The 27,589-nt window shown below is 41.2% G+C and overlaps 1 protein-coding gene across 1 annotated transcript in view; it reads right to left on the reverse strand.

The window, feature by feature from the left end:
• Positions 1 to 27,589, reverse strand: part of LOC109630998 (plexin-A1-like) — a 281,886-nt gene that overhangs the window by 182,439 nt on the left and 71,858 nt on the right. The window contains exon 5 of the mRNA XM_020089564.2: positions 15,830 to 16,012. Within this exon, the coding sequence (XP_019945123.2) occupies positions 15,830 to 16,012 (183 nt within the window). The remainder of the gene's footprint in view (positions 1 to 15,829; positions 16,013 to 27,589) is intronic.

The following is a 27,589-nucleotide window of genomic DNA, read 5'->3' on the forward strand; positions in this document are numbered from 1 at the left end:
TTAGTGCTGACTAGTTGTTTGGAGATGGTGTTTCTACTGTGTTTCTAAGAATTTCACATGGAAATTGGGAATACTCTGCTACTATGATATAATCTTCTGTCACTGATTTGGGCTGCATTGGGCATCTGGGCCTGAGGGACACAGATGGGGCCCTGCATTAGCACCAGTGGTCCCCTGAGGAGAATGGTGAATCAGAAAATTTTTTGCTGTATTCTCTGCATGTGCATTATAGCCTCAAAAATGCATTACATGCCTGAGTATCAGAAAATGCTTCTTCAAGCTTCTCTGCCAGACCATAGTAGAGAAGTTATTACCACATAAACTGTTCCACTGCCTTCGCCAAGGGCTCCTCTGGGAACTCTCTTCTTAACAGGGTGGTGAAGAAGTCATACGTTGTGGTGCTCAGATGCAAGAGGCTCTGTGGTCCACTAACATGGACAGAAGTCCCAAAGGTCTCATGGTCCCATTTACCGCTGGTGTGACTGACTCCTGGATTAAATGTCACGCCACTGTGTCCGAGTGCAGAAGGTCAACCTACGATTGCACTTTGAATGAGACTGACCACATTTTTTTTCGCATGGCTTTAACTGGTTATGTTTCCACCTAAACTTAACTAAACAGCAGTTGGAGCAAATCAGAAATTCCTCTTTCTTCTATTTATCCATGTGATAACTTGTTCTGTGCACTGTCCCCTTGATTCAGATTAATCACTTTATATGGATTTGTCACTTCATTTTAGTACTGTCTACACTGTCTCTATATCCATTCCTTGTATATAATTATTTTTTACATATGTTTCATGTTTTTATCACTTTTCATAATATATTGTAATATAGCTTCTATTTCATGTTTTTTTCCTTTACTCTATAGTCTTAACTTGTGTGTGCTATTTAAAACAACCCTGCTCCGAAACAATCTCATTGTAACTGTTCATTGACGATTAACGTCTCCTGAGTCTTTCTTGAAAACAAGGACCAACAGCATGTTTTAAAGAGTATTATGGAGGTTTACAATACTTTGAAATAAATATTAATGAATCCAATTCCTACATAATGATATACTGAAGGGAACATTCCATTAATTGCTTAGTAACTAAGGACATGAATTTCCAATTTATATGAATGAGGAGCTTGACACTATATTTAGAGCAGAATGGTTATACATTGTGTACCATTTATCTCAGTCATTATATATATCTACACATGGTAGAACATCACAGCACAGAACCAATAATTAAAATAGACTCTTTGTGTTATGGCTCCTGCTCAGTGTCTAGTTCATTTTTGATGAGAACAGTTGAACCAAAGCTTCAACAAGAGGACAAGTGCATATCAGCAAACATGTTCAAACACCAATCCCTTTATCTATCCTAGATGCTTTAACTTCTATCTCTTCCATCCATTATTCTATCCATAATCTCTCCGCTATAATCTTCCATTCAGCAGTCCCCGGTGCATTGTAATCTGCTGTAATCTGATGGATTAACCTCACCACTCTGGCTCATCAGCCGATGGTTCTGGTTCAATGCTGTGTAGCTTCAACCACAGTTGCTCATTTTTGCTCCTTGCCTGTATCTGCATATGTGCGTACAATTCCTATTTTACTGTGAATGAAGAGAGAGAGGGATCAAGAGTGAGGCATGGTTAGTGCAATGACGAGGGGAGAGGTTTAATAAAATGTTTCACCTTAAAAGTAGCGAAACAAAGGAACTGAATAAATAATCATTTTAACCAAAGACAGTTAAAATAACCATAAGGCCACAAAACTAACAGAACAAATTATATGCATATCTATTATAATAAGAAATGTGAAGCAACACACATCATTATAATAAAAATATGACAACTCATGTCCATATTTTACCACTGGAAATATATACAAAGTTCAAAAACATACAAAATTGTAAAATAATATAAAAACTACACTGAAAGAAGAATGGCAGACCTCATATAATTCCCCTAAATTAAATTCCTGTACCCGCCCCCTGATCTCAATCTGTACCTCTTCACTGACCCATACTGCCATCATGTTTGAAAAACCCAATGTTGAAGAAAAGTGAAAAAAAAAAACCTGGATCTGCTCCCGATCCAGCAAAATATAATAGGTTCTTCCTTCACTCATTCCCCACCCCTCCACAGGATTTCAAGGAAATCAAATGGGAAGTTTTCCTCATTCTTGCTAACTAATAAACAGACCCAGTAGAAAACACAACCTCCTGGGCTTCGTAAATCAGAACAATGTGAATGTTTCTGTATCTTCAGTATAACTGGTATCCAGTGACAATTGCATGGACATCCATGGGTTGATTTAAAACAAGAAGGGATACAATATATATGACACAATTGCTAAGTGTCACAATTTTGTCTAAGTGCAGCCGATAAGACATTGACATCTGACATTGATATGCTGTGCACTGCGTGAATGTTTGCAGAAATAAAAAGGCTAAAAGATATAAAAACATGACTCTAAACATATCATGATACATAATGAAAGAAATGTGGAGAGAAATGTATTATTGCTGCATTATGATCCACTGGGAAAGACTAACTGCATTAGTCCTGTTGTTATGGTCTAATTCTTTCCATCATCAGCTCATTCCCATTCTCCTCTACCCCCTCCTCTCTTCTCCTTTATTCTGTCTCCATTTCTCTGCCATTCTCTTCGTCTATTGTCCCTCCATATGACTCCGCAACATCAGGCAGCCTGCCAAGTCACTGTACACTTCAATTAGAGAAGAGACCCACGTGCACACACACACACACACACACACACTCACATGCACACAGACAAGATATATGCACACACATGACGTAACGTACGCCTATCTTTCAGCTGGATGCTTTGTATGCTTCCCAATGATAACCAACAGGCTGCAGAAACACAGGGAGTGTCTGTGTGTGTGTGTGTGTGTGTGTGTGTGTGTTTGCAGGGCTAGCACTTGGAGTGTGTCCTAGCGTGTGACTTTGATATCAGTCCTAGTAATCTAAGTCATTCTCTCCAGTGTCTCCAGATACAATAGAACAGGTGCACACACACAAACACACACACACACACACACACACACACACACACACACATGCACACACACACAGCAGATGGCTGCACACTAGCACTGGTTGGGTTGCTGTCGTCCTCCATTCTCTCACTGTCAACATGTATGTTCTTTTCTCTCTCGTTCCACTATATGCTCATCTGTTGGTCTGTCTGTTTTTCATTTCAATCTCTTTCCTTCATGAAACAAACTCTGTTACTTACCAGTGATCATTTTTAAATTCAGCCCAACAGGCGCCCAGACAATCACTTCATTGCTTCTGTACCAGATGAGTTACATCATAGGAAGGTAGAGTAGGAATCAGTAAAAGAACAGTCAAAAAGACTGGGTTAAAACCGACCATGTGGACGGACCATGTGGGGTCAATGGGCACTATAAGAAAAAAATATTGTGGAACCGCAACACGCCAGTTAATATATTCATGACGTCATTGTGCCGTATATATATTCTGCCTGGTGTCAGCAGGATTCAGACCGTCCATTAGGAGATTCCATTTGGTTTAGGAGAGGGGTGGCACGTAGAGCATGCAGGAGAAATGATAGAAACGTCATCAACTCGCCCACTCACTCAATATGAATTCTCCAGACAATGAGGGGCTCTATTCACACTTCGGTTCAAATGAACATTACATGGACTTTGTACTGGGGAACTATGGGAGTTAGGTCTGTAATGTCTGCTTCAACATTTGATTCACCCATGCAGCTCTTCTGGGAGATGTCTACAAACGATTAAGGCTTGCAGTGTGTGTGTGTGAAAGCAGCTTGTCTGTCGCACAGTGCACAGCCTCTCCGACACTCACTGAGCAGAGCAAACATAGAGAGAGAGGTGCTCCTCTCGCAGAGAAAGACTGGCCACAGTCTTCTATGAAAAGTAGTTGAGGTTTGTGCAAAAAGCAAGATACAGTATGTCAATAACTGCTTGTTTAAAAAAGTTAACAAAGAGGAGAGAAGCCTTGGCAGTCAGGAAATTACAAAGGCGCTAAACATCACTACAGTTTAATAGTGCACTCTCTGATTTGTGTATTGAGCCCAACAACACCACAGAAAATCTCTCAAAAAGAAACAGTGGGTCACATCGATGTCGGGGATTGATAAAATTATGTAAATAGAATAATTTGAAGGAACAACAGGAAATCCATTAGTTTTTCACCGTATCCACTGAATCAGCTGAGACAACTAATCTTTGAAAGCAGAAATTCAGCCAAAACGCAGGGAAACAAAAAACTGCTGTTGCATGTTAAACCTTATGTAAGTAAGCATATGTGAGTGTGTATGAGTGTGTGTGTGTGTGTGTGTGTGTGTGTGTGTGTGTGTGTGTGTGTGTGTGAGTGTGTGTGTGAGTGTGTGTGTGTGTGTGTGAGTGTGTGAGTGTGTGTGTGTGTGTGTGTGTGTGTGTGTGTGTGTGTGTGTGTGTGTGTGTGTGTGTGAGTGGGAGCGAGTGTACATGGAGATAAGGGTCATTGTCCTTGATTGCAGAGGCCACTCGAGACATTAGATGTTCTCGCTGCAATCACAATGTTCACAAGTGTCCGAATCAGGATGCTTCTGGAGAGCGGCCAATCAATGGCATATACATCATCAAGGACAACACTCTCACTCTCACTCTTCTTATTTTCCATCTCCTTGACTCCCAATGTCTCTCTCTCTCATAAACATATGGGTGTTGATCCATGACGTCCTTGTGTATTACAGTCAATCAGACTTTGAATGGAACTAAAACATACACTAGAAAAACCAAGGTCAACCTCACAGTATTGCAGATACAACCACATACCATACTTATTTATCTTGAAATTTTCAGATATGAAATATAATTCCTATTGGTTCTATAATGGAAGAAATTATGTTATTATTATGCTATCATTATTATTATTATTATTATGCAATGACAATAAAGTCTTTTAAATTTGAATTTGAAAAAAATGATATTATCATGCTGAATCCTACAATCGAACAATTGTAGCTCAACCCCACAGGCTGGTGTGGAGCAGCAGACCATGGTGACTTACACAGCTCTGACTACTTGGCTGCAGTATTAGGTGAAATGTGTAATGTGTTGCCATATTTCAGACACACTTGGCTACTGGCAGCACATGAACACAAACACTTCAGGGCTGAAGATCAGGACAGGAAAAGACATAATGGTCAGGTGTGAGCCCGCTGTATATGATCCTGCATGTGCATCTTCTTTTGTACATTCGACAAACTGAGGGGAAACTTAAAACAAATGAATGCTGTTTCCTCACAGGGCACAAGATTGCTCGAATGGTTTGACGTGTGCAAATGTGATATGAGTTATACCCTATGGCTATCACAGTCAGCCTCCACTCGATCAATTTGGAAAGTTTGGAGCGATGTAAAGACAACGCTCTCTTCCACCATCAAAACAGCAAATAAATCTGAATATCTATGTTCATCTCTCTAGTAAAGCTCCAGGGACAATGTATTTCATGTCAACTACAACACAACTCCTGCTAATTGCATATTGTATCATTTTATTTGAAAGAATTGCCGCCATTGGTGTTATATGGTGTCAGACACACACTCACTTAAGACATCAGAGGATACAAATCAGTGTCCTGACAGAGCCCGGTGTGAAGTGTGAAGTACGCCATGTGCATCTGCTCAGACAACAGAAGGACCATGTGTATGCATTAGTGTATGGGTGTGAGTGTATTAATGGACAGACAGATGGGGCAGTCTAGAGAAGGAGTTGATGAAGGCTTTAAACTGCAGCTGCCCCTTTCTCTTCCCTGCCGCAGCTAACACACACAAAGAATATCTACTGGCAACAGTGTGTGTGTGTGTGTGTGTGTGAGGTGGCAGCTCCCATCCTACATGAAGAAAGCACAGCTGCTGTAATGTTTAAACACACACTTCCTCCTCCACTAAACACTGCACACACTGATGAAGATGGACTCTCTCATACACACACACACACATTGTGAGATTACCTATAATCTAAGGCTCAGTATGTCTAAGAATTCCATACACACACTTTGCACATGTGCACACAAACAAATGGAAAATATACCCTCTGCCCTCCTATTATACACACACAAAGTCTGTATCCCTTCCTGCGTGTGTACTCTAATCAAATGTGCACACACACACACACACACACACACACACACACACACACACACACAGTCTGTATATTTCCCAAGATGTTAAAGAGATGTAACAGATACATGCACAAACGCACTGAAATGACTCTCTTATAATCAGACAGAAACACACACACTTTTTTCTGTGATGGGAATTCTGAACATCGTACACACACACAGTAATGTGCAAACAGACCTGCATGCACACAAACAGAGGCACACACACCACCACTGCCAGACACACAGCTACCCCCAACATGCCAGTTGTTCTCCAGATGCATGCCAGACACGGAGACACATGTCCGCCCATCACCTCCTGTATCTGTGCAGACACATGTTGTGATGTGGGGAGGTTAGCCAGCTCGAATCAGGCCGCTGGCACCTGACACCGGTCATCAGCACAACAGCTGTCTGACTGCATCGCTGGCTTTCGCTGAACGTCTGCATATGTGTGCTTGTCTGTTGTTTGTCTGGCGGTACACGTCCTAACAGCGGGATGTTCAGACTCAGTGTTGGGGCTGGTGACGTCCATGTGGGTTAGCTGGGTTCTTCTCTGACTGCACATTCTCATTTTGTCATCAAAATATGCTCAATACTCATACTGTAGCATTACATCATAGAAGGGGAAGCCCTTCCTGGTAGACAGTGAGCAGAGGGAGACAGTGCATCATGGAAAGAGTCTGAAATATACTGTACAATAATATTTACAACTAATTCATGCAATAGAGGCTTTTTTAATAGCCGTCATCGATGTCATCTATCATTTGTGCTGTATTTATGTATGAATGATGAGCAGAAGTTGTTGCTGCACCTGCAGGTCTTCATTAAGAAGATGTGTTATTGTCTCAATATAACTATTCTCATCAACCTCACTTCCAGATGCAGCTGACAGATGTTTCCTCATTTAAAAACAACAGTGTATCCTCCCTATCTATCTATCATATCAACACAAAGACCAAGTAGACAAAAAGCTGGTAAATATTGTATTTAAGTGTTAAAGCAGATGAATGGCCAGATATTTGTCTCTGAATTTGGTGGAGACCAAAACAAAGCCAAAAGCCAAAAGCTGAGTGAATGTCAAACTTAAGTTGATTGGATGGTTGGAAACATGATTACAAATGAATTTGATTCATTCCAATTCCAACTCCATTCCAATTTGACAACTGTCAGTGAATAAATCTACGAGGCAAACGTACAAGCTGTACATGTAAAGATCTGTGTGATTACTTAACCCGTGAAAACTATTGTAAACTATTGTGAAAACGAATATGTTATATTAAACTATTATCAATAGCTCACTGTGTGTGTGATCACACAATTATGCTAATGTGAAGACTTAAAATTGCTCTTAATACAAACAGCTGCTCAGAGTTATAAAACACGACAAGAACATGGATATAGAGCGATGTAATGTCAACATAATGTGGGATCAACAGTGACACAAACCCTCAGGGGAACAATATGTTACCAGGTACCTGCAAATATTTTAAATCCCAATACAATTAGGTTTTATTTACCTAAATGTTACAGGATTACGAGAAGTAAATTTAATATGAAGCTTCATAAAGTCTTCTCTTCGTGTCAACAATGTGATTTCATGATGAAATATGAAACGGGAAATGACATTGGTTTGTATAAAACGGCGGATATTCCATTTTTTCAAAGGATTTGCTACATAAAGTGCAAAAGAGTACATATTTGACAGCGACACCAATGTCAGAGACTTTTTAATGAGAACTAAAGTCGTCTCCCAGTCGACAGGTTTAGCTGTGATCTTTATTTTGTCTCTCGACACGCACAAAGCCTTCCCACTTATCAAAGATTCATTAGCTCACTAATATACCCATCTAGCTCCCCGTGCACGTCATCCATCCATTAACACCAAGCCATATTCCTCCAGAGGGACTGCTGAGATAATGCCCTGCTCAAGGACACAGGGGGTAGTATATGAAGTTATAGCCCACCTGGGAATTGAACCCACAACCACAAAGGCACATTAGCAGCAGCTGCCTGTGAAAAAGTGATGCGGCACAGTTTCATGTCAGCCCCTGTCCCGGAGGTGGCATGAATCCGCTGTTGTACATTCACAGCACTAAAGAAGGACTATTTCTGCATCACTCCATCCTCACCTGACACTGTGATGACTTTGAAAAAAAAGGCTTCAAGGCTTTTTTCAGTCCCACTGTCCGTTTGTCTCATTCTATAATACTTAACAGCTGGGGAATTCAAATGCAAATGAGCACAGAGGATACATTTGAACGTGTGGAAGCCAGTCTGACGTACAGCCTCGCTGAATCATCTTCACTCTAATGCATTCATTTTCTGCATGGAATAACTCTGACAGTAAAAAAGAAAGGAAGCAGTGCTATGATTTCTTCAAAAGAAAGATGATGTAAGAAAAACTGACTATATTATATATAATATTTATTACATTTTCTAGATCTATTTTGGCCTCTTAAAATCTTCTATCTAACCATATCAGATACTATACAAAGTCCTGTCCGTTATCTTTTTTTGCGATGGATGGGCAAGCTGTCAAAAACATCTGAGCTCCATTAAAACTCTCATCCCATGTGCAGTGTTGTGAAGGCTCACAGCAGCCAGATAGATAGATCATTGTGTGGCAGTGGGTGATGCAGGAGGGGCTACAAAAAATAACAGTTGATTTGCGTTGATTACAGTAATTTTTCAAGGGCAGCTGTTGATTAAAGCAAAACAATAAGTTGAAAATGTGTTTTTAATGCTGAAGACAAACGGTATCAGAATGACATGGCCTGCATTAATGTAGGCTCACGATAGAGTAGGCTAATGGCTGCATTCATAATGCGCTTTAAACTTTAAGTGATTTACAATTTGCCTCTCATTCACTCAGTGACACACGGATGACAGTGAGCTACCGCTGGGGTTCAGTGTGTTGCTCAAGGACTCAGTGACTGGTATATGACTCACTCTCTGAGCACCAGCCACTGTGTGGAGTGCAGTGCTGTTGTGTAAAATAAGTTTTAGAAAATCAGGACTAGAACCAAATCTATGAGACTTTTGATTTATTTATAGTTATTTATTTCATTTGTATTTATTCAGCCAATACTTCCTCTTTTTAAGAGAAAGTGAGTGATACATCACTCTGGCGGTCTGCATGATTATTATTCACGAGGATCTATGTATTAGCTTGATCTCCTCTCAAACAACCTTCCAGACAAACACATCTATAAAAAAACCTATATTAAAAACCTTGTTTCCGAGTATAAACTTTTCGTTTTCAACATTAAATTCAGTTTCTCCCTCCAGGCAAGGAAACACATTTTATCACCTTCACTGAATTATTGTGATCTGATTTTTATGAATGAGAAGTAAGATACTGTGTGCCATAGTACTTTGTATTCTGTTACTGGTTGTGGAAATCTTGTCCGAAACTGTCCATTGTATGATGCTGCACCTATGCAGACTTGGCTGGCTTTCATATATAAATCTCTCCTCGTGTTGATTCCATCTTACCTGTCTACATACATGTGTAAAAGCTCAAATCAACATGACCTGAGCTCTCACAAAGGTTGGTCCTGAGTTAAGACTGAACTGGCCAAATAAAGATTTTAAATAAGCTGCCCTCTCCTCCTGAAGTAATCTAGGACATGAAATTGTCAGTGCCGGTTAATACTGAGTATTAATGGAATGTAATGGAATGTATAACAGCTGTATTTGTTTGAATCGTTTAACAGTGTTTTGCTGCCTACTCTGCTGGGTCTCTCTTGTAAAAAAGATTTGAATCTAACTGAGAGTTATATCTGGTTGAATAAAGACTAAAAAGTTGTTATAAATTGTTATAAATGATGATCTACAACAACTTTATGTCTTACTTTATATCTGTTCATCAGTCTCTCTCCCTCTACGTACGTCTCTCTCTCTCTCTCACAAAGGGTTTGACGGCGACAGCACTTTTTCCGCTGGCTGACGTACACTAATGTACTAATGGAGAGAGAGGAGATATGGAGAATTAGGGAGAGGACAGAAGGACACACACACACACACACACGGGGCAGGAAATTCTCGAGGGAGCCAGATCTGCAGCACCTCAGTTGGGAGAGAGAGAGCTGAAGGTGACATATAAGTGAGTGTGAGGGAGGGTTGGGATAGACACAAAAACTATAAGAGAGAACAGGAGGATAATTTAGTCAAACAATAGCAGTGCTCACAGGAGAAATATTATATCTGCATGATTTACACAGCAGACTTCCCTCAACAGCTTCTCTCACACTCTCATTTATTTAGGCTCACACACACCTGCAAACTACACTGCTCCACAGACGGATGTGTATTATTCCATACATGCTGTACAGCATAGAGGCCACACACTTGTACACGGTGTCAACGATCACACCTTTGGGCATGTACGTTCATGTACGTGTGTGTGCTCAGACCCTGCAGCAGTCACTCTGGCAGGAAGCTCCGTGCTGGTATAAATCACACCAATCTCACACAAGGCCTCAGAAAAGCCTGTTGTGTATTCTGAGGAAACTGATAACACATTATTCCTCTAACTTCGTGTTAAGGGGATAAAGATGGAATTAGTGTGTTCAGGTGTTGTGCTCATCTGCTCATTATGAGTTTGTACCAGAGAGAAGAGACACTTCAGCTCACACACAAAACAGACAGCGGCCCGACCCAACGTTATCAATCATCTCCAGCTTGGTGTTTTTGCCATTTAACCAGGCTGAGCAGCCGATGCGCTGCTTCAATCATCATCTGCCACTCTAAATGCTACTGCTAATTAGCATTCACATGCTAAATTACCTCCCATCCCATGTTTCCTGATTAGTCTTAATCATTCTGACAGCAAGTAATACTGCTAAGCTTGCAAAGCCAATACACGCATGACCATCTGAAACTCCAGGAGGAGATCCGAGGCGCTCTCATTGGCTGGATCCTGGGATTTGAAGAGCTTGGTACACTGCTTCGACAAGTGGTTCCAAACCAGAGGGCACAACCCCTCCAATGGATCATAAGCTTCATATGAGGAGTCTCAAATTGATTTACAGGCATTAAAAAAATATTGTCAGTCTTACTGACACTTCTCTAATTATTGCTTTCTGTATAAAATACTGGATGGTTCTGTCTCTTCAGGCATCCATCAGTTATTCTGTTAAAATATTAAAAGAGATATAGAAAGAAAAAGAATCACTCAATGATGGACTTGACTCAAGTAAAGGTTTAAATAAACAATGTAAAATATTCAATTATAAATGAATTATCTACTGAAGTAATTATACAGAAGTATTATCAGCAACATGTACTGAAAGTATCAAAAGTAAAAATACTAATTCCGTGAATAAATGCTCCCTGCTAACAACTATATTATATACCACTACTGATATTATGTACTATATTATATACACTTCCACTGACATCAAAAAGACTGGAAAGCAGTGTCTTCTTATGCTAAATGTGTCAAAGTCAAATAAATGTACAATTGTACAAAGTACAATTACAACAGTGCAATATTCCTGTACTGCACTCTATATACTGTAGACAGGCAGTGAGGTATCCTTTATATAGTGTCTAAAATATGGAGGGAGATTATGATACAATACACACAGCAGCATCAGGTTAGTGGTCGGTGCATGAGGTAATAAACTGTGTCACATCTGTGACAAACACTGAGTGAAACTAGTGAAACATCCTGTGAGTGGGAGGGACGAACGAGATGGCAGGAGCAGGTGAACTCCTGCTTCACCTCCGCAGCTTCGAGACGCCCTGAGTCTCACCAGTCTCACTCGTCTCCTTGTCTCGAGGCAGTGAAGTGCCAGCGTCGTGTCAATCAACCTGTTGGCACGGTTACCTCGGTAGTGCTGTACTCCAATCCTGTCACTCAGGCTATCTTCCAAGATTGAAACGATGGGTAAAGTAATTGGATTTGCTGCTAGCAGGGAAATGATGAAATGACATGAAATCACCCCCCCACACACACAAACACACATTCACACACCTTCACACCGCTCCGAGTAAGTCTCTCTCTCCCTCTCTCTCTTTCTCTCTCCGTTTGTCTTTGTTTCTGAAACCTGGAAATACTTCAGGCTGTCGAGGAGTTTCTTTTCTTCTCCCCTGATGTGGCGAGAGCGCCTTGTTCTCCCAGGTAGACAAAAGAGGCGAGGACATGAGGGGAATTAAAGGATTTCCAGGTTTTTACCAAGATCTGAGGAGGGGTTTTTTTTTTAAGGAATGTGTCTAGTAAACGGAGCACAAGGCAGCACACAGTGCAAATAAGTACCCCACCCACTCCTTGTCTGCACCTGAAACATCGTCAATGAAATTCTAACTTAACTTTATTTTCCCACAGATCCGAGCTAAATCTCATGTTCTGGCTTTGATGTGGTTGAAACATCTGAAAGAAACTACAGGAAGTGGAGCCATCGTGTAAAGACTTTTTTTCAAACTAGGGTTTTCACAGACTTAAATTACATTATATGTTTTACTACATTTTAATATTTAATATTGCTCCTTTATTGTGGCCACTGTTCAACGACAACAGGACAGCTCCTAAAAAGTAAAGCCAAAATTGTCTCAATTGCCCCCTGGTGGCTGCGTATAGGTTAAATCATATTAATCAATAGTTTAAATATCTCCTCCTCCATATTAGTTAAGAAGTTATAGTACAGGTCACACAAATTATCCTCATCTATAGTTTCTGTCATTTTAAATAGTTCTTATCACACTGATTTATGTCCGAATGTTTCATTCATTTTGGTTTGAATTAGTTAGTTTAATTCATGATTGTATCGGTAACCTTGCTGATTGGGCCCCACATTTTTTCAATTGCATATCTTAGGTCCAAAATTCTGCTAACTTCATTATTTTTATCGACCATTCCACCTCCCATATTGCCTGTCCATTCTAAGACATGCTCTGTGCTAAAGCTTTGAGTTAATTAACTATTATTTTTTTATAATCTACTAATCTGCTGAATAATTTCTTAATTTATCAAAGTGGCACATTAACATTGCAGAACTAACTGAAATGATTAATCTATTATTATTATAAAATTGTTAATTATAAACTTGGACTTATCAATTCAGTGATTAATTGTTCCTCCTCCTCTGAGTCAGATATACAGATCAGCACGTATGCAGTGCCAGTATTTTGTTATTGTCTTCTCTCTGATAACAACCGTATGGTAACAAAGGTCAAACTGTGTCATTAAAATGAGCTATTATTTTTGACACAGGGTTGTTAATCAGATGTCCTCAACTTTGCCACGCAAAAAAGCATGAAAACAGACAGAATGATAATTTTAATACTTTTAAATCGAGAAGTGCGGCCTGCAAGGAGAGCTAATAAAACATGCTACTCAGAAACTCAACAAACTCAGTAGTGATGGAAATGTTGGAGGAATTTTGCACATGCATGCTGTGTGCATTCTGATTATGTTTGCTTCAAGCAGTGCTGATTTACACTGGTGCACATCACGGCTCCATCTCTCTCACAAAGCGCATAGATGCCAACACTAGCTCAATAGACTGCCGATAGGTTTAAGATTTACACTAGTGATTATATATTCATAGATCAATCGATACAGGGAGTCTAGCAGCCGAGACATGTCCACGCAGGCGAACACGCATTTAGCAACGTTCACATTGTATGAATTCTAATGAGCGTGAGTGCGCGCGTGTGTAGACGTCAATACTCTGCAGCTTTACATTTCATTAGGCCAAGGAGCACAGTTTAACTCCCAATGAATAGCAATAAAACCACACAGCCCGGAACCATCTCTCTCCATCTACCTCAGCATCTCTCTCTTTTTCCTACTTTCTTTTCCTCGTCCTAACTCTACCCCGGTCTTCCTCTGTCCTGAGTTTTACTCAATTTTACTAATGTAGTTCAGCCGTTTAAACACTTGTTCTCTAATTTACTTGGAAAAAGAAAAATGTAATTTACAACCAAACTAATCAACTCTTGTGTCAGAGGAAAGACTCACCAGGCACAGACAAATGTAAAAGCCTCATAAAGTAGCTACAGTGTGAATCACTGCTGATTTATAGTAATTGTTGCCCTGTGTCGCCATTTCCCTGCTTACGCAGAGACGACTGCATGTTGCTGCAGCATCTGCATTGATCTGTGCGAGGACACCGGCAGCATCTACCTCCGTGTTCACCTTCCTCCCTCCATCCCTGAGCACAGGAAGACTCGCCGGCTGAGGGGAAATGGGATTCCGATCAGTGGGATATCATCCAGGATCTGCTGACCCCACATGCTCAACGCACCCACAAATCATCTGTCTGCACGCACACACACACACAGACAGTCCAGGGGTCAGGCGCAAGGACTAGTGGACTAGGTTTCAGTCGACTTAGCAAAACACCAGAGACAGGAAGCTATAAGGAGGCGTGTGTGTCTCTGTGCGAGTGTGTGTGTTGTGCATATTAGCAAAGCTTGTAAGAAAGCACACTCCACGGACTACAGAGACGCACAGAGCTAATGCCTGAGTGGTCATATTCAAACTAGGCTGAATATTGTAAGTGTGTGTTAGTTTAGATTAGGAGAGCATGACAAGTGTAATGTAAACACAGAGACATCATTTGAAATAAAGGACACAAGCACCTACAAAATAATAGTGGACTTGAAAGACTTGAAACTTTTCAAAGTTAAATGCCAATGACATTAAAATATGCATCTAACTTTTTTTATTTAATTATTTTTAAATTATGTATGTATTAATTCAATTACGATTCTTATCCTCAGGTGATTGTTTGTTGGGGTATCGGGAACACGGACACACTCAAACGTGTCCTGCTGAGGAAAGAAGTGGAAAAAAAACAGAAGAAGAAACACGCTCACAGCGGCTCGGTGGGATCTCAGATGAAGGAGTAGCTGATTGGCACACGCACCGTGTGGCCTACTCAACAGGGGTACTTGAGGTGCACACACATACACCTACTGTAAACCCACCGGCACACACACAAAGGGACGCCATGCTGCGCCTATGCTGAACATGACGGAAATTACTGCTATTACTACTTACCGCTAGATTTTGAGGCTCCCGTTGCAACACTAAGCACAGACCACACACACACACACACACTCATGCACATTACTTGGAATCTTATCGCCTGAGGTACTCAGAGGACAAATAAGAAATCATCTTCGCGCCCACCTACAGACAACTCAGAAACCCTCCCTGGCTCTTGACAACCCTGGGAGTGGACCACCACACAACACTCAGCAAGATAAAATGCACACAGCTCCAGATTGTCAAGCAGCATGAGCTCCACACATCACCCAGAGTCACTCTCTCTCACAAATACACACACAAATACACACACACACACACACACACACACTACCTGGGAAAAACCTGCATGTCTCTTATTGCTGTTTGAGAGCATCCAATAATTAAGCGGACGAAAGCCAAAAAATACACGACCAAAAATCACACACTGGAGTCACATCAGATGAAAATCACATTAAATTGGGTCTGCAAAGCAGCATTGTTCCTCTAGCTGTGATATTTTTTAAAAAGTACATTTTCGACCCAAACTTTGTTGAATCTTCTCTGTTTCAGGAGTTTTCCCAGCCACACAGGCATGAGCCATCAGAAGTGGACTTCCAAGGTTTTCACATCATGACCACAATAGCAATTTCAATCTGCGTGTACACACACACACAAACTTCAGGAGACCTACCTTCTTCATGTGTCCGCTGCGAGTGCCAGTGAATGCCACAGTGTGTCCGCGGTAGTCATAGGCCGCCACGGAGGTCATGCCGTCGTCCTTGTCCACATAAAGCGGGATGCCCTCGATGGCAGTGGTGCCCCCTAGAGGCTGGTTGAAGTCCTGGCCGCAGAAGTTATCGTCTATCTGCAGAGGCTGGGGGGTTCGGAGAGAAGGAGAGAACGCCATCAACTCAAGCATTAACACCTTTTAAATCCCTTTCTTTAAAATAACATTAATTCTTAAATAAGGGGGAGGCTTTCCATCTCCTCAGCACTTAGTAGACGTTTTATGGTGCTGGAGCGAAGCCAAGCCGCTGCAGATTTAGTGAGAAATGGTTTGAAATTAATGTGCGTCGTTAGGAAAATTAACTTCGGTTTCCTCAACTCCCTCTTATAGGACTTTTTGGAAAAGTGATCTAATCTCACCGGTACGCAGTTAAGTCTTCTGCGACGGGAGCTTTTCTCCTCCGTACACTCCTCCTTTGATTATTTCATAGGAGATGATGTCAACCTGAGCAATTTAGCATTTCAGCATGGTTCGAATGAATGAACAGCTGTTTGTTAATGTTTTAAATATTGATCTCTTTGTGTAGAGCGTTGGCAGCGTAGTTTCTAATAAGAGACAAGTCGATATGGGGAGTAAATCAAAGGGAACTGGAATAAACATGGAGGGGGAGGGTGAACGCACGAGCAGGACAGTGGTGCAGATGACAGAGAAATGACAGGAAGTAAATTATAGGTCAGATTAGCATACCATAATCAAAGTGTCTTGTACAGGCACCCAGATATGCTGATATGTCACATTTGATTTATGAACATACCGCGTGTGTGTGTGTGTATACGTGTGGGGGGGGTGTAATAGGCATGTCATTAAAAGCCTGTGATAGGTATGTACGCATCAGGAGGTTCCCCTGACTCTGACATGTGTATGGGAGATCAGCATCTGCATTACCAGTAACACCTGACACGCACACACACACACCCACACACTCCTGATGAGAAGCACACGAGAAAATACACAACTTCGGTTCCACCTCTAATAGTAGATTAGAGAGAAACACAAATGCAGAGACACACAGCACATTTGCATTAGTCAGGTGTCAATCAAAGTGTAGCCTAAATGAAAGAAATCAGTGAAAGCTAATCTGATTTCACACACATTCCCCACTAATATGGAGGTGGGTGGTTCACGGAGATAAAACAGCTGGCAGTCCATTGAAGGTAGAAAATATGTTGGAAAGATGGTTGTTTGTTTCATGTATTAATGTGAACAACACAGATCTGATGATCTATTTTAAGTCTATTCATCTGAGAAAAAGGTTGACAGATGTTTAAACCACATGTTTCATATCAGGATTCCTTTCTGTCACATTGCATTTTGTTGCACTTGTTCACTTTCCATCTTTTCCACATCAGCATAAAAGGTCAAACTGTCCAACATTTGTTTACTGTGCAAACTGTCACCAGCAGGGAAAACCACGCAAAAGAAACGGTGCTCAGAAAACTTTCAGAGAGAATTCACATAGATCAAATTAAGAAGAAAGGAAAGATTATGTAACGATGTAAAACACATGCAAACAGCAACACATAAGCTTAAAGCTACACTTGCACAGGGAAGGACATAGCACACACACACACACACACACACAGATATGCAAACACACACATTCCCATGACAGATTTGCAGTTTTGTAGGGGTGGTGTGATTGATTAGTCTTCATGGAGATGATTTGTCTTGTAATGAACAAGCGAAAGCTGGCATGTTCATTTGTGTTAGTGTGCGGGGCTTGATCATGTGTGTGTGTGTGTGTGTGTGTGAGTGTGAGTGTGAGTGTGTGTGTGTGTGTGTGTGTGTGTTATGCAGGCTTAAATAAATGTTGCCAAAATGCCTGTGGCGGACATTGTCTGCCTTCTACCAGACTTTCAAAGGCAACTAGAAATAACAGCAAGTTTAACTTGAATGAACAAAGACACAAAGTGAGTCAAAGGGAGTGAGGGAGGGGGTAAGACACACACTCACTCACTCACACAAACACACACACACACACACAGCTTTGGGTTTTGCATGATTTACATAAACATGTTCTCAATCTTGGATATGTTTTGCAAGTGATTTGAGAGGAAGAAAGAAATAAGAGAAGTGAAGTGATGCAGAGGAGATGGAGACAGATAGGAGGAAGAGGAGAGGGGAAGGAAGAGGAAATAGAGTATAGAGATGGCCATGCCTCGGTGACAGTGTGAACCGTGGCCTTGTATCCCTGCCATACAGTTCCCCTCGTTTCCTCTGATAAAGAAAGACCAGAACCAGATCTCTATCCATTTCTTTCACTCATTTCCCCCTCTTTCTTTTTCTTCCTCCTTTCCCAACCTTGTTTTCCCTCTTTCCCCTGCTCTGTATAAATACTTTTCCCCTCATCTTTTTCATTTTTGGTGGGAACTCATGTCCTTCCCAGAGGGTTAGTCTGTTATTCCTGCTTTCACATGCCTGCAGCTGTCTGAGACCGTCATTCGTTCCTCCCTTTATCGGGATGATGATCACAGGTCACATGATGGTTGAGATAAATGGCTATGGGTCCACAGCATTGTCACTGAATATCTATACCACTGTTGTTCAGCTGCATCGCAAAACAGCTGCTGTCCAAACCAAAAGTCTGAAAAAACACGACCTGAGTAAAAAACTGTTTATAATAGTAACTGGCTGTATCATTGTTGGGCCTGGATTTATTTACACCAGGCGCCTCACTCTTGTAAATTCATCTGCATTCCCAGTGTTTGTCATTCTTGCACTGAAGTGAGATCGCCATCTTCCCATCTTCCCGTCGCCGGCATGCTGAGGATGCTAATGGTTTGTTATGTTTAGCCTGACTTGCATCATTACCATAGAGTCAACAGCTCAGATTGAGGCACAGTGGAGCGTTCAGTCGACGTGTTTTCACTGCAGACAAATGTGGCTTCACACAGACTTGGCATCTGCTGGCTGTTTTGTGCCTTGTAGACATGTAATTCCTACAGTCTGCCTGCTCTATCATTCCTCCGCAGCGACTCATGGCGGAGACGCTGGGGCAATTATAATCAATGATACGGACGTGGATGAAAAGCATTAAAAAAGAGAGACATCTGACCAGCATGTGCTCACATGAATGTCTATTACTTAAACAGGTAATCATGATTATTTATGACACATTATATACTAATATAAAATAACAACCACAGCCATGTAATAATTATTCAATCAGTCTTCATTCATCCCTGTCACAATTATTCCCTATGGAAACACTCATGTTTAATGCAGGTCCAGATGATGACCCCGATGACACAACACTGTTTCTCATCCACTGTTATCTGGTTGAAGTGTATAAATGGACAAAGTATTTGAGACAGACCGAGGTGTAAAAGCACCAGTCTCCTCCTGACATGAGTAAGCTTGTCTCCTGCCCTGAGCTGTCAATCAGTAAATCCAGGACACCGTCAGTGGATATAACCACCTACAGGGTCTGCGCCCTGTGACAGTGGCAGCCAATGTTACAGTGTCATTGGCTGAAGTTCCTGTTGCTCCTGAGGGAATGACCACAGTGATTTGAGCACATACAGCCATGTTACTTTGAGCTGTTGTGGCATGTATCTGATCCCTGATCAGCCCAACCAGTGACTGATGTGTGTGAGTGAGAGAGCTGGGACACCCTGGTGCAGTACATAGATATGTTTGGATTAGTTTATGGATAGTTCATAACTATGTGGTTGTTAACACTATTGTAACCATACTGGATGTTAAACTGTCATTTCATATTGGTCCATCCAGGTGCACTGTTGGATCTCATTGATACCGTTTGTCCAAGGCAGGTTTTATAGCAGGATGTGCAGCCAAGGCCATTTCCGACAAAATTAAGACACCCACTGAACTTGAGAACACTTTGATGACATTATCATAATCATTAGACAGGAAGTCAAGTGACTGTGACTCTGGAGGTAGAGGGGGTCATCCACTGACCAGCAGGTAGGTGGTTTGATCCCTGGCACCTCCACTCTGCATTCTGAAGTGCCCTTGGGGTAAGATTATGACGGCCGTGCCGACAGTGTATGAATGTATTCGTGAATGGGTGGATGCGACTTGTACTGTTCATACGTGTTGAGTGGTCGGTAAAAGTGGAAAAGCGCTATATAATCACAGTCCATTGACCAGTTTAGTTACTCAAGACAGAATTGAAATAAAGACGTCTTGTCCAACACATTACTGTATTATCTCAGCTCACTGGAAGCTAGGGTTGGTCATGCCTGAGATGGTGCCAGTATGTTAATACCAAAATGATGGTACTTTATGTTAAGCATGAAAAAGTTCTCTTTCTCAGATGAAGGAGAAGAAAACACTGTTAAATGGTGTTTTATGGTGACTTTGATCTAAATCAAAATAATCTAAACATTAGGTGCATGCATTTTTGATTGGATCAGGATTGGATTACATTCCCTTTTTCTGGCTTGAGTATCTTCACCTATGATTATAAAGGCTGTGCTGTAAATCTGTGTCAGAATCCTTTACTGGGTCTCTAACATAAGGTGACCTGCTGTTGCTTTTATTAGTGCTTTTATAAGCTCCATATAGTCGTCCCTGTTGGCCTGCTGCACCTCTGACCGTGTTATTATTATTAATGCATATCGCTCATGCCCAGGACACTGTACATAGCATCACACACACACACACACACACACACACACACTCATTTGTTCTATTTCCAGGGGGTTGGACAAGGACAGAGTCCCCTGTGTTGTCCTTGCTGAAGAACTCTGCTGCACACAGACGCAGGCTGGCCCCTGGCATTGCACGCGCACGCACACACACACACACAAACACACACGTAGACTACTGCCAAACTCTGGCTGGGTGAATGATGACTGGGTGATGAGGGAAAGAGTGGGGCAAGTGAGATCAAGGGAAAGGAGAGGAGACGGGGAGAGAAAGCCACGGAAGAAAGAGAGAGATAGAGGGGAGGGACATGGGGGAAGGCTAAGGGTCAACAGTGCTCTTGTCGCCACTAATGAGCCTCAATCCAGGAAGAGAGAGGGAGAGAGATACAGAGAAGGAGAGAGAGCGAGTTTGGATTCATGAATTCTCCATTAAGCGTGTGCACAAGAGCTGCACTGACCAGACTGTGGTTTCAAAAGATGTGGCACAAGGAAAAACAGTTACCCTTGTAAAACTACAATCTGATAAACCTCTATAGCTGCACTCAGATATGCACAGAAGTCCAGACATTTTCCTGAAATTTTCTGGAGGGGCTGTCTGTGAGCATGCAAATGTCCAAGTCCAAGTGCGCCAAACTTGCGCCAAACTTTTGCTGCCAGCCCCCTCTTAACCACCTCAGTAATGTACAGGAAAATTCACAGCGAGCAGGTGTGGATGACATTTCCAACACAAGAGGAACAAGAATATGAAACGATAGATATTTCAGAATAAACGGGTTCCAAACACGTAGAAGACACAGATGAAGATGTCACATTTTAAAGACTACATTCGAGTGTCGATGTGCTGTTGTAAACAAAAATGCAAAGGGATTTATTCATCATGTCCTGCCTCCTTCATGCTCTACTCAGGCCACTCCCAAACAAACAATCTCCTGCTGCGTTCTTCATATTTGAAAGACAAACTCCAGGAAATACCCAGACCCAGTTTATGTCTGATAACAGCTTTCATTTGCTCTGATAACTACTTTCACACTGTTTCAATATGTGTTTAACATGAATCCATTCGAATGAACCTTAACATAAACAGAGTTGTGCAACAGCCTTAGACCACTTTCCCATTTTTGGTTTCAAACCTTAAGATCCCACTGTATTTCATCTATAGTGCTTAGGAAGTTAATGTTACCACAATAAAAACACTTACATAGCACACAAGCTCCTTTTGTGTTATACAGCTTACATAGAAATGTAGATATCCACAATCTTAAAAAATCCTCTGATTTATTCACTGAGTGAGTTTCTGATGGGCCAAGTGTCTAAACAGCTCTATAAGGACTAGTTTGTGCAACAATCAGACAATAATGACTAGGTCTACTTGTGCTACTTTGCTACTATCACTAAAACTAAAACATTGCAGAGAACATTGTTCCTGTTCTGTTAGTTCATTACAATATGTGTATGAGTGCATCTCTCTAGCTCCCTTTCCCTGTATGTCACTTCACTGCAAGGTAGTTTATTGAGAATGAAAGAAGCTACATCTGTCGAATCATCTTCCATTGTCAGCAGATTGTTTTTCAAATCCTATCTCCTTTGCAGAGATGTAAGAAAACACAGAGATCACGTCCCACATAGGGAGAAAAGGAGAGAATGGGCGAGCTAGAGAGAGTGACTGAGGTAAAGTGAAAGGGAGAGAGAAAGAGGGAGAGAGAGAGAGATGTTGTCAACATGGTCTCCAGAGAGCCAGATGTCTCAAGCATCTCATCATACAGCACTGGCATAAACACATCGTTCCAATCCCATGGTGAACGAGCGACTGTGTGAGTGTGTTTCTCTGAGTGTGTGTGTGTGTGTGTGTGTGTGTGTGTGTGTGTGTGTGTGCGCATGTGTATGTTAAACATAGCTCATGCCTCATTCCCATGTGAGCAAGATAATGTTGAAGTGAGAGTTGTACCACTGAGACATCGCCAGCTGATGCAATGAACAACAGAACTTGCAGAGTGGAAAAAATGCATTTAATTAAGAGTGGGTTAGTGTGTTCATCTTTTAAAAGGAGAGGAGATGGGAATGGACTGCCAAACTTGGGAAGAACACACACACACACACACACACATGCACACACACTCCCCTGGCTGATATCCAGGTTGTTGTTGTTGTGACTTGGCATTGGAAGCGGAGAACAACACTGGTTGGCCTTTAGATTCCCCCAGTGAGCCAATATCTGCTCTCTAATTGGTCATTAATGAGTGTACGTGTGTGTGCATGTTTGTGTATCTGTGTTTGTTTGTCATGAAAGAGAGAGAAAGACAGTGTGTATGTGTTTGTGTGTTATAGGGACAGAGGCTGCAGTGGGGATCTGAGACATCTGTTCCTTAGACTGGGCCACTCAAAGCCTTGACCCGCTTAAACACAAACACACACACATACTCTTTGTTGTTCAATGTGGAAGTGTGTGCATGTGGGTGAGAGAGAATGTGTGTGTGTGTACTTGGAAAGAGTAAAGTGTACAGCCTCTCCAAAATATCAACACACACACACAGTGGATTTGGTGCAGACATCTGGTAGTTCATTCTGCTCTAATGTCGACAGAACTACGGACATCTGCATCTCACACACACACATGCACACGATGTCACACACACACACAAAAACACATCCGTCTTTTACTACATAATAGTGACTATTGTAACTTTATAAGAATAAGAGAAGAAGAAGAGGAATTTAACATGAGTTAAATGACAAGACCACCTGTGGTCATGACAAATGCTAGAATGGAGAATTGACACAATGTTTTGGGTCCTGTGGTCAAGCAGCACACACACACGGTATGCAGGTTACATAAAATACCTGTTTGATGTTAATCAACTGTTCAATCATTGCTGGTGGTCATAATGCACAAAAAATATGAATCACTCGATATCAATATTCATGTGACGGCAGAGAGGAACATGACCGGTGGCCATAGGAATAATAATACTGGAAGTGAAAATATGTACTTTTTCTTGCATTGATAAATAATAATACATATAAAAATTTTATTTATCAATACCCACACAAAGAAATTGATTGTGATTGAAAATGATTGTGGACGTAGGTGAAAACTCTTGTGGAACTGCTGTTTAATGGAAAGCAGCTAAAGCCTGCTCAAGTTGCTATGTGTTGCTAGCTAATGCAATACAACAATTAGCATATCCATGATATCATTGAGTTTTATTTTATTCTGCCAAGTGTCGGCCTTTATCCGCTATACGTGTGAGAATGGAAAGGAAAGGTCAGACCTGGTGGGACAATATTGGAAACTGTCTTCTGATGATGTAATACAAAAGGTTCCCACAACTTTATTTTGAACGAGCAAACAGCCAGTGAGGAAACACCGACACTCTACCACTCAACTAATAGTGTAACTTCATTACATTCCTGATGGAAATGTGCCTGTGTTGGACGAACAGCCGCTCATTAAATGTTTTGTATGGTTCTGATTCTTGCATAGAGAGCAAGGCATCACTGGATTGAATTTTTCTTTATTTTTGCCAAATGGTTTTTACTTTTCTGCGAGTTCACCAGTGGTGGGAAGGCTCTTTGACATTTCAGCATCTGTTGTTTTGGCTTGGGTGAAATGAGGAGTATTAAGTTGGAGATGGAGGGAGAGGCTGGCAGCGAGGAGATGTGCTCTGGTGGAACGAGGAGCTGCAAGCGAATGAGAGACAGGGAGAGACTTGGGCCCCTCAGGTCAGAGGCAGAGGAATAGCTCGGATGCCAGGAGATCAACATTTGTTTTGCAGCTAGATTTATTCCACACTGGTCCTTTGCTCATTCCCTACCCATGCTCCGATTTGTTGACTTTCATTCTCAATTCCTTTAGTTGTTTTCTTTCATTCTTCCCCTGCATCTTTTTTATTTTGTCACTCCCCCTTCTCTGATTGAAAACACATGTATAGAGCTATAACATTTTTCTTATGAAAACACAAGCCTGACTGACCTGCAACCCTGAGGTGTGACTGTGTGTGAAAACAGGGTTAGCCATGTGTGTCTGTGTCAGTTCTAACCCAAACATTTCCTCTCTATTTTCTCTCTTTAAGTAAAAAAAGGAAAGAGTAAGAGATAAAATATAACACGAAATGATCCGTTAAGGTCCGACAATAATCACTTTATTCCCTCCTTTCCTCCTTCCTCCATTGTTCAAAACGATAATCCACACATGCAAGCCTCCATTAGTCACACTCAATATACGTTCAAACACCTTGAAACACTCTTTTGGGATAATTGAGTTTAATTGCAGAGGTTAGACAAGGTGGCTGAATCATGAATGTGAGCCTGTTGCTTTAAGTGCCAACACTGAATTCCAAAAACAAGGTGGAGTGCGTTTAAAATCCCTGCCAGTCTGTTTTATTTATTTATTTTTTTTCTTGGCTGTCGTGGCTCCCATGAGAAAATGTTCTGGGTCATAATTTCATGAAGGTGTGGAGAAAAACAAAACGCACAAAGTAAAGGAAACCCGTGGAGACAGAGGCAGAGAGAACTGTGGGAGGAAAGGGCTGAGCTCCAGTGCTCCAGTGTCAGTTGGACATATAGGTTAATGTGCCACAGTGGGACAGTAGCTCTCTCAATTTACCCCAGATCGCCTCGGTCCGCTAACGCCACATGGAACGCTCCGCTCTGGCGTTTGGCTTTTCTGGCACAGCAGATGTTTGTTGACAGCAGTGATGCAGATTTGAAATGCTCGGCCTGCTGCGGATGTGGTTTTTTAATCTTTGTGTCCAGAGCATTTACAATGTAATCAAACGTGGACTCTGACTTTTATCTCAATGTAAAGGGAGAATTCCACATATCAACCATCCTGGAACATTTTTCATTATAATTAGTCACATTCACAGCTTTACTTTACTTAAGTAGATATATTTTCTTGTGCTCGTCTCTTCCAAAACCTATATCAGCAAATATCTGTAATTTCTACTCCAATCATTCAATGAAACATTACATGCTCACCTTGTTTTTAATTTTCTTTTAAATAACAAGAGGGGAAATGGTTCATTGATCCACTCAGAGTCAGCAGGTAACTTTAGACCCCGCCTCCTGCAGCAGCAGCATCTCTGGTGAAGAAATAAATGAAATGTAATTGGAAGCAAAAACTTTTAAAAGTATTGTTTGTGGTTTTATTTTAGTGTTCCTATATATGTATTATATGTATAGTTAAGACTTTTTAAGGCCTCTATTCAGATTTTTGAAATTTTAAACTATTTAAGATCTGCAGAAACCTTTCATCAGCATCAGGCCTGGTCTAAATATATTTAGTTATGGATTGGTATCATACTGAATATTCCCACTCGAATGTCAGGCATTGATGTGCTGTGCTCAGCAGTGTCTGGTCCACTCGAGCCAGGCTGTCACAATGTTAGAGTGAGAGTGAAAAATGATCTGGCCTCCTGAGTGACTTTGAGCTCTCTGACACCTGGACTGGCACATTACACAGGTTCAGATACAGTCAGTTGTCAAACAGGCCTTTTGCACAGCAGACATTTTGACATGTCACAGAGGGAAAAGCACACGTCTGAATAATGACGTTAATTACAGATACGTTGTCCATGTAACCAACTGGACTGTTTCTGTTGGAACAGTCAAAATGATTCTACTGTGTTCAAGACCTTAACTTCTGCAACAAACATGAGCAGTTCCTCACATTTAGCCGGCACTATCCTTCGCTCATAAGAAGACTCCACTTAACAGAAACCCTTGTATAACTGCACCTCAGCCACACTTCATCTTTTCTCCAACGGAAATCATCACTTCCAGGAGTTATACACTCTCCCAGTTCATCTTATATTTATGAAATAATGTGAAACTTAAAAGTATTGAACCAAATTAGTATTTCAATCATGAAGACTAATCCATACTACAATTATATTGTAACATATATATCTGTTATTTCAAATGGCCAGATAATCACATTATTGTATAATATTATCACCTCTGCCAAGGAGTTTGTTTTCATGTGCGCTTAGCAGGATTATTCAAAACCCAGTGCACAGATTACCAGAACACTCTGTAGAAAGATGTGGTATTGGTCAAGAAAGAACCCATTAAACTTTGGTGCAGATCTGGATTAGGGTCAGATCAAGGTTGTTGTTTGTTTCTAATTCTTTACCATTGCAGGTTAGGACATTTGGGGATTTGGTATCGATGCTGTGCAAATGAAAAATCCAGATCTAGTGGAATTAAAGTTTATTTTGTACGGGTGCAAGTTTCATTTCAGCTGCTGTATGGTCAGATCAAACTGTGCGAGTTGTGTTTCCTCGGATCAAAATCAGGGCTAAAATAACTTGATGGGGGACATCCCTAATAGATATCCAAATCTCCATAAATCTCTAGAAACAGATGTCTAGACAGGCAGATGATAGATTCTATTAAACTTTTGCACGGGGGACACATCTGCTACTTTTGGCCTACATTTACCAAATGTAGGCAAACATCACATCTGCGAGTGTGCCAACACCCTCTTTCTATGTAACACAAGCCAGATGATGCTCTTCAAGCCCCACTGTCCATCTGAGCACTGCAGGACTACAATCTGTGTAATCTGAACTAAAGCCCTTCCTGACAGCCATAATCCAATTATTGCAGACCACTGCAGGGATTCACCCAAACCAGAGAGCCTGTAAAATACTGTATAGGGAAAAGTGGAGAGAAGGAGCACAGGTCCAACAAGACACATTTGTGCACATGACAGCACACACATTGCTTGACATGCTATGCACAATTTAACATTAAGGTGAAAAGGTTTTTGTTTTCAGCTGGGGCCCAAATATGTTTGGTAATAGACAAAGCCCACATAACAAGAACATTTTAATAACTATGGGTGACATGTCATTATGGCATTTTTTTTATTTTGGATGCAGGACATCTGATTTACAAGGGGCTCAGTTAGTGCAGTAACTTTCATGTTTATATGTCATCACATGAATGTGTGTCTGTCTGTCTCTCTGTGCATCTTCACACCCCACACACAAAGATATGAAGCCAGGAGATATCTTTAAGGTTTTTACAGCGCCTGCTGAAAACACAG

This window comes from Paralichthys olivaceus, chromosome 6 (assembly GCF_024713975.1).
Source record: "Paralichthys olivaceus isolate ysfri-2021 chromosome 6, ASM2471397v2, whole genome shotgun sequence".
NCBI classification, from domain to species: Eukaryota; Metazoa; Chordata; class Actinopteri; order Pleuronectiformes; family Paralichthyidae; genus Paralichthys; species Paralichthys olivaceus.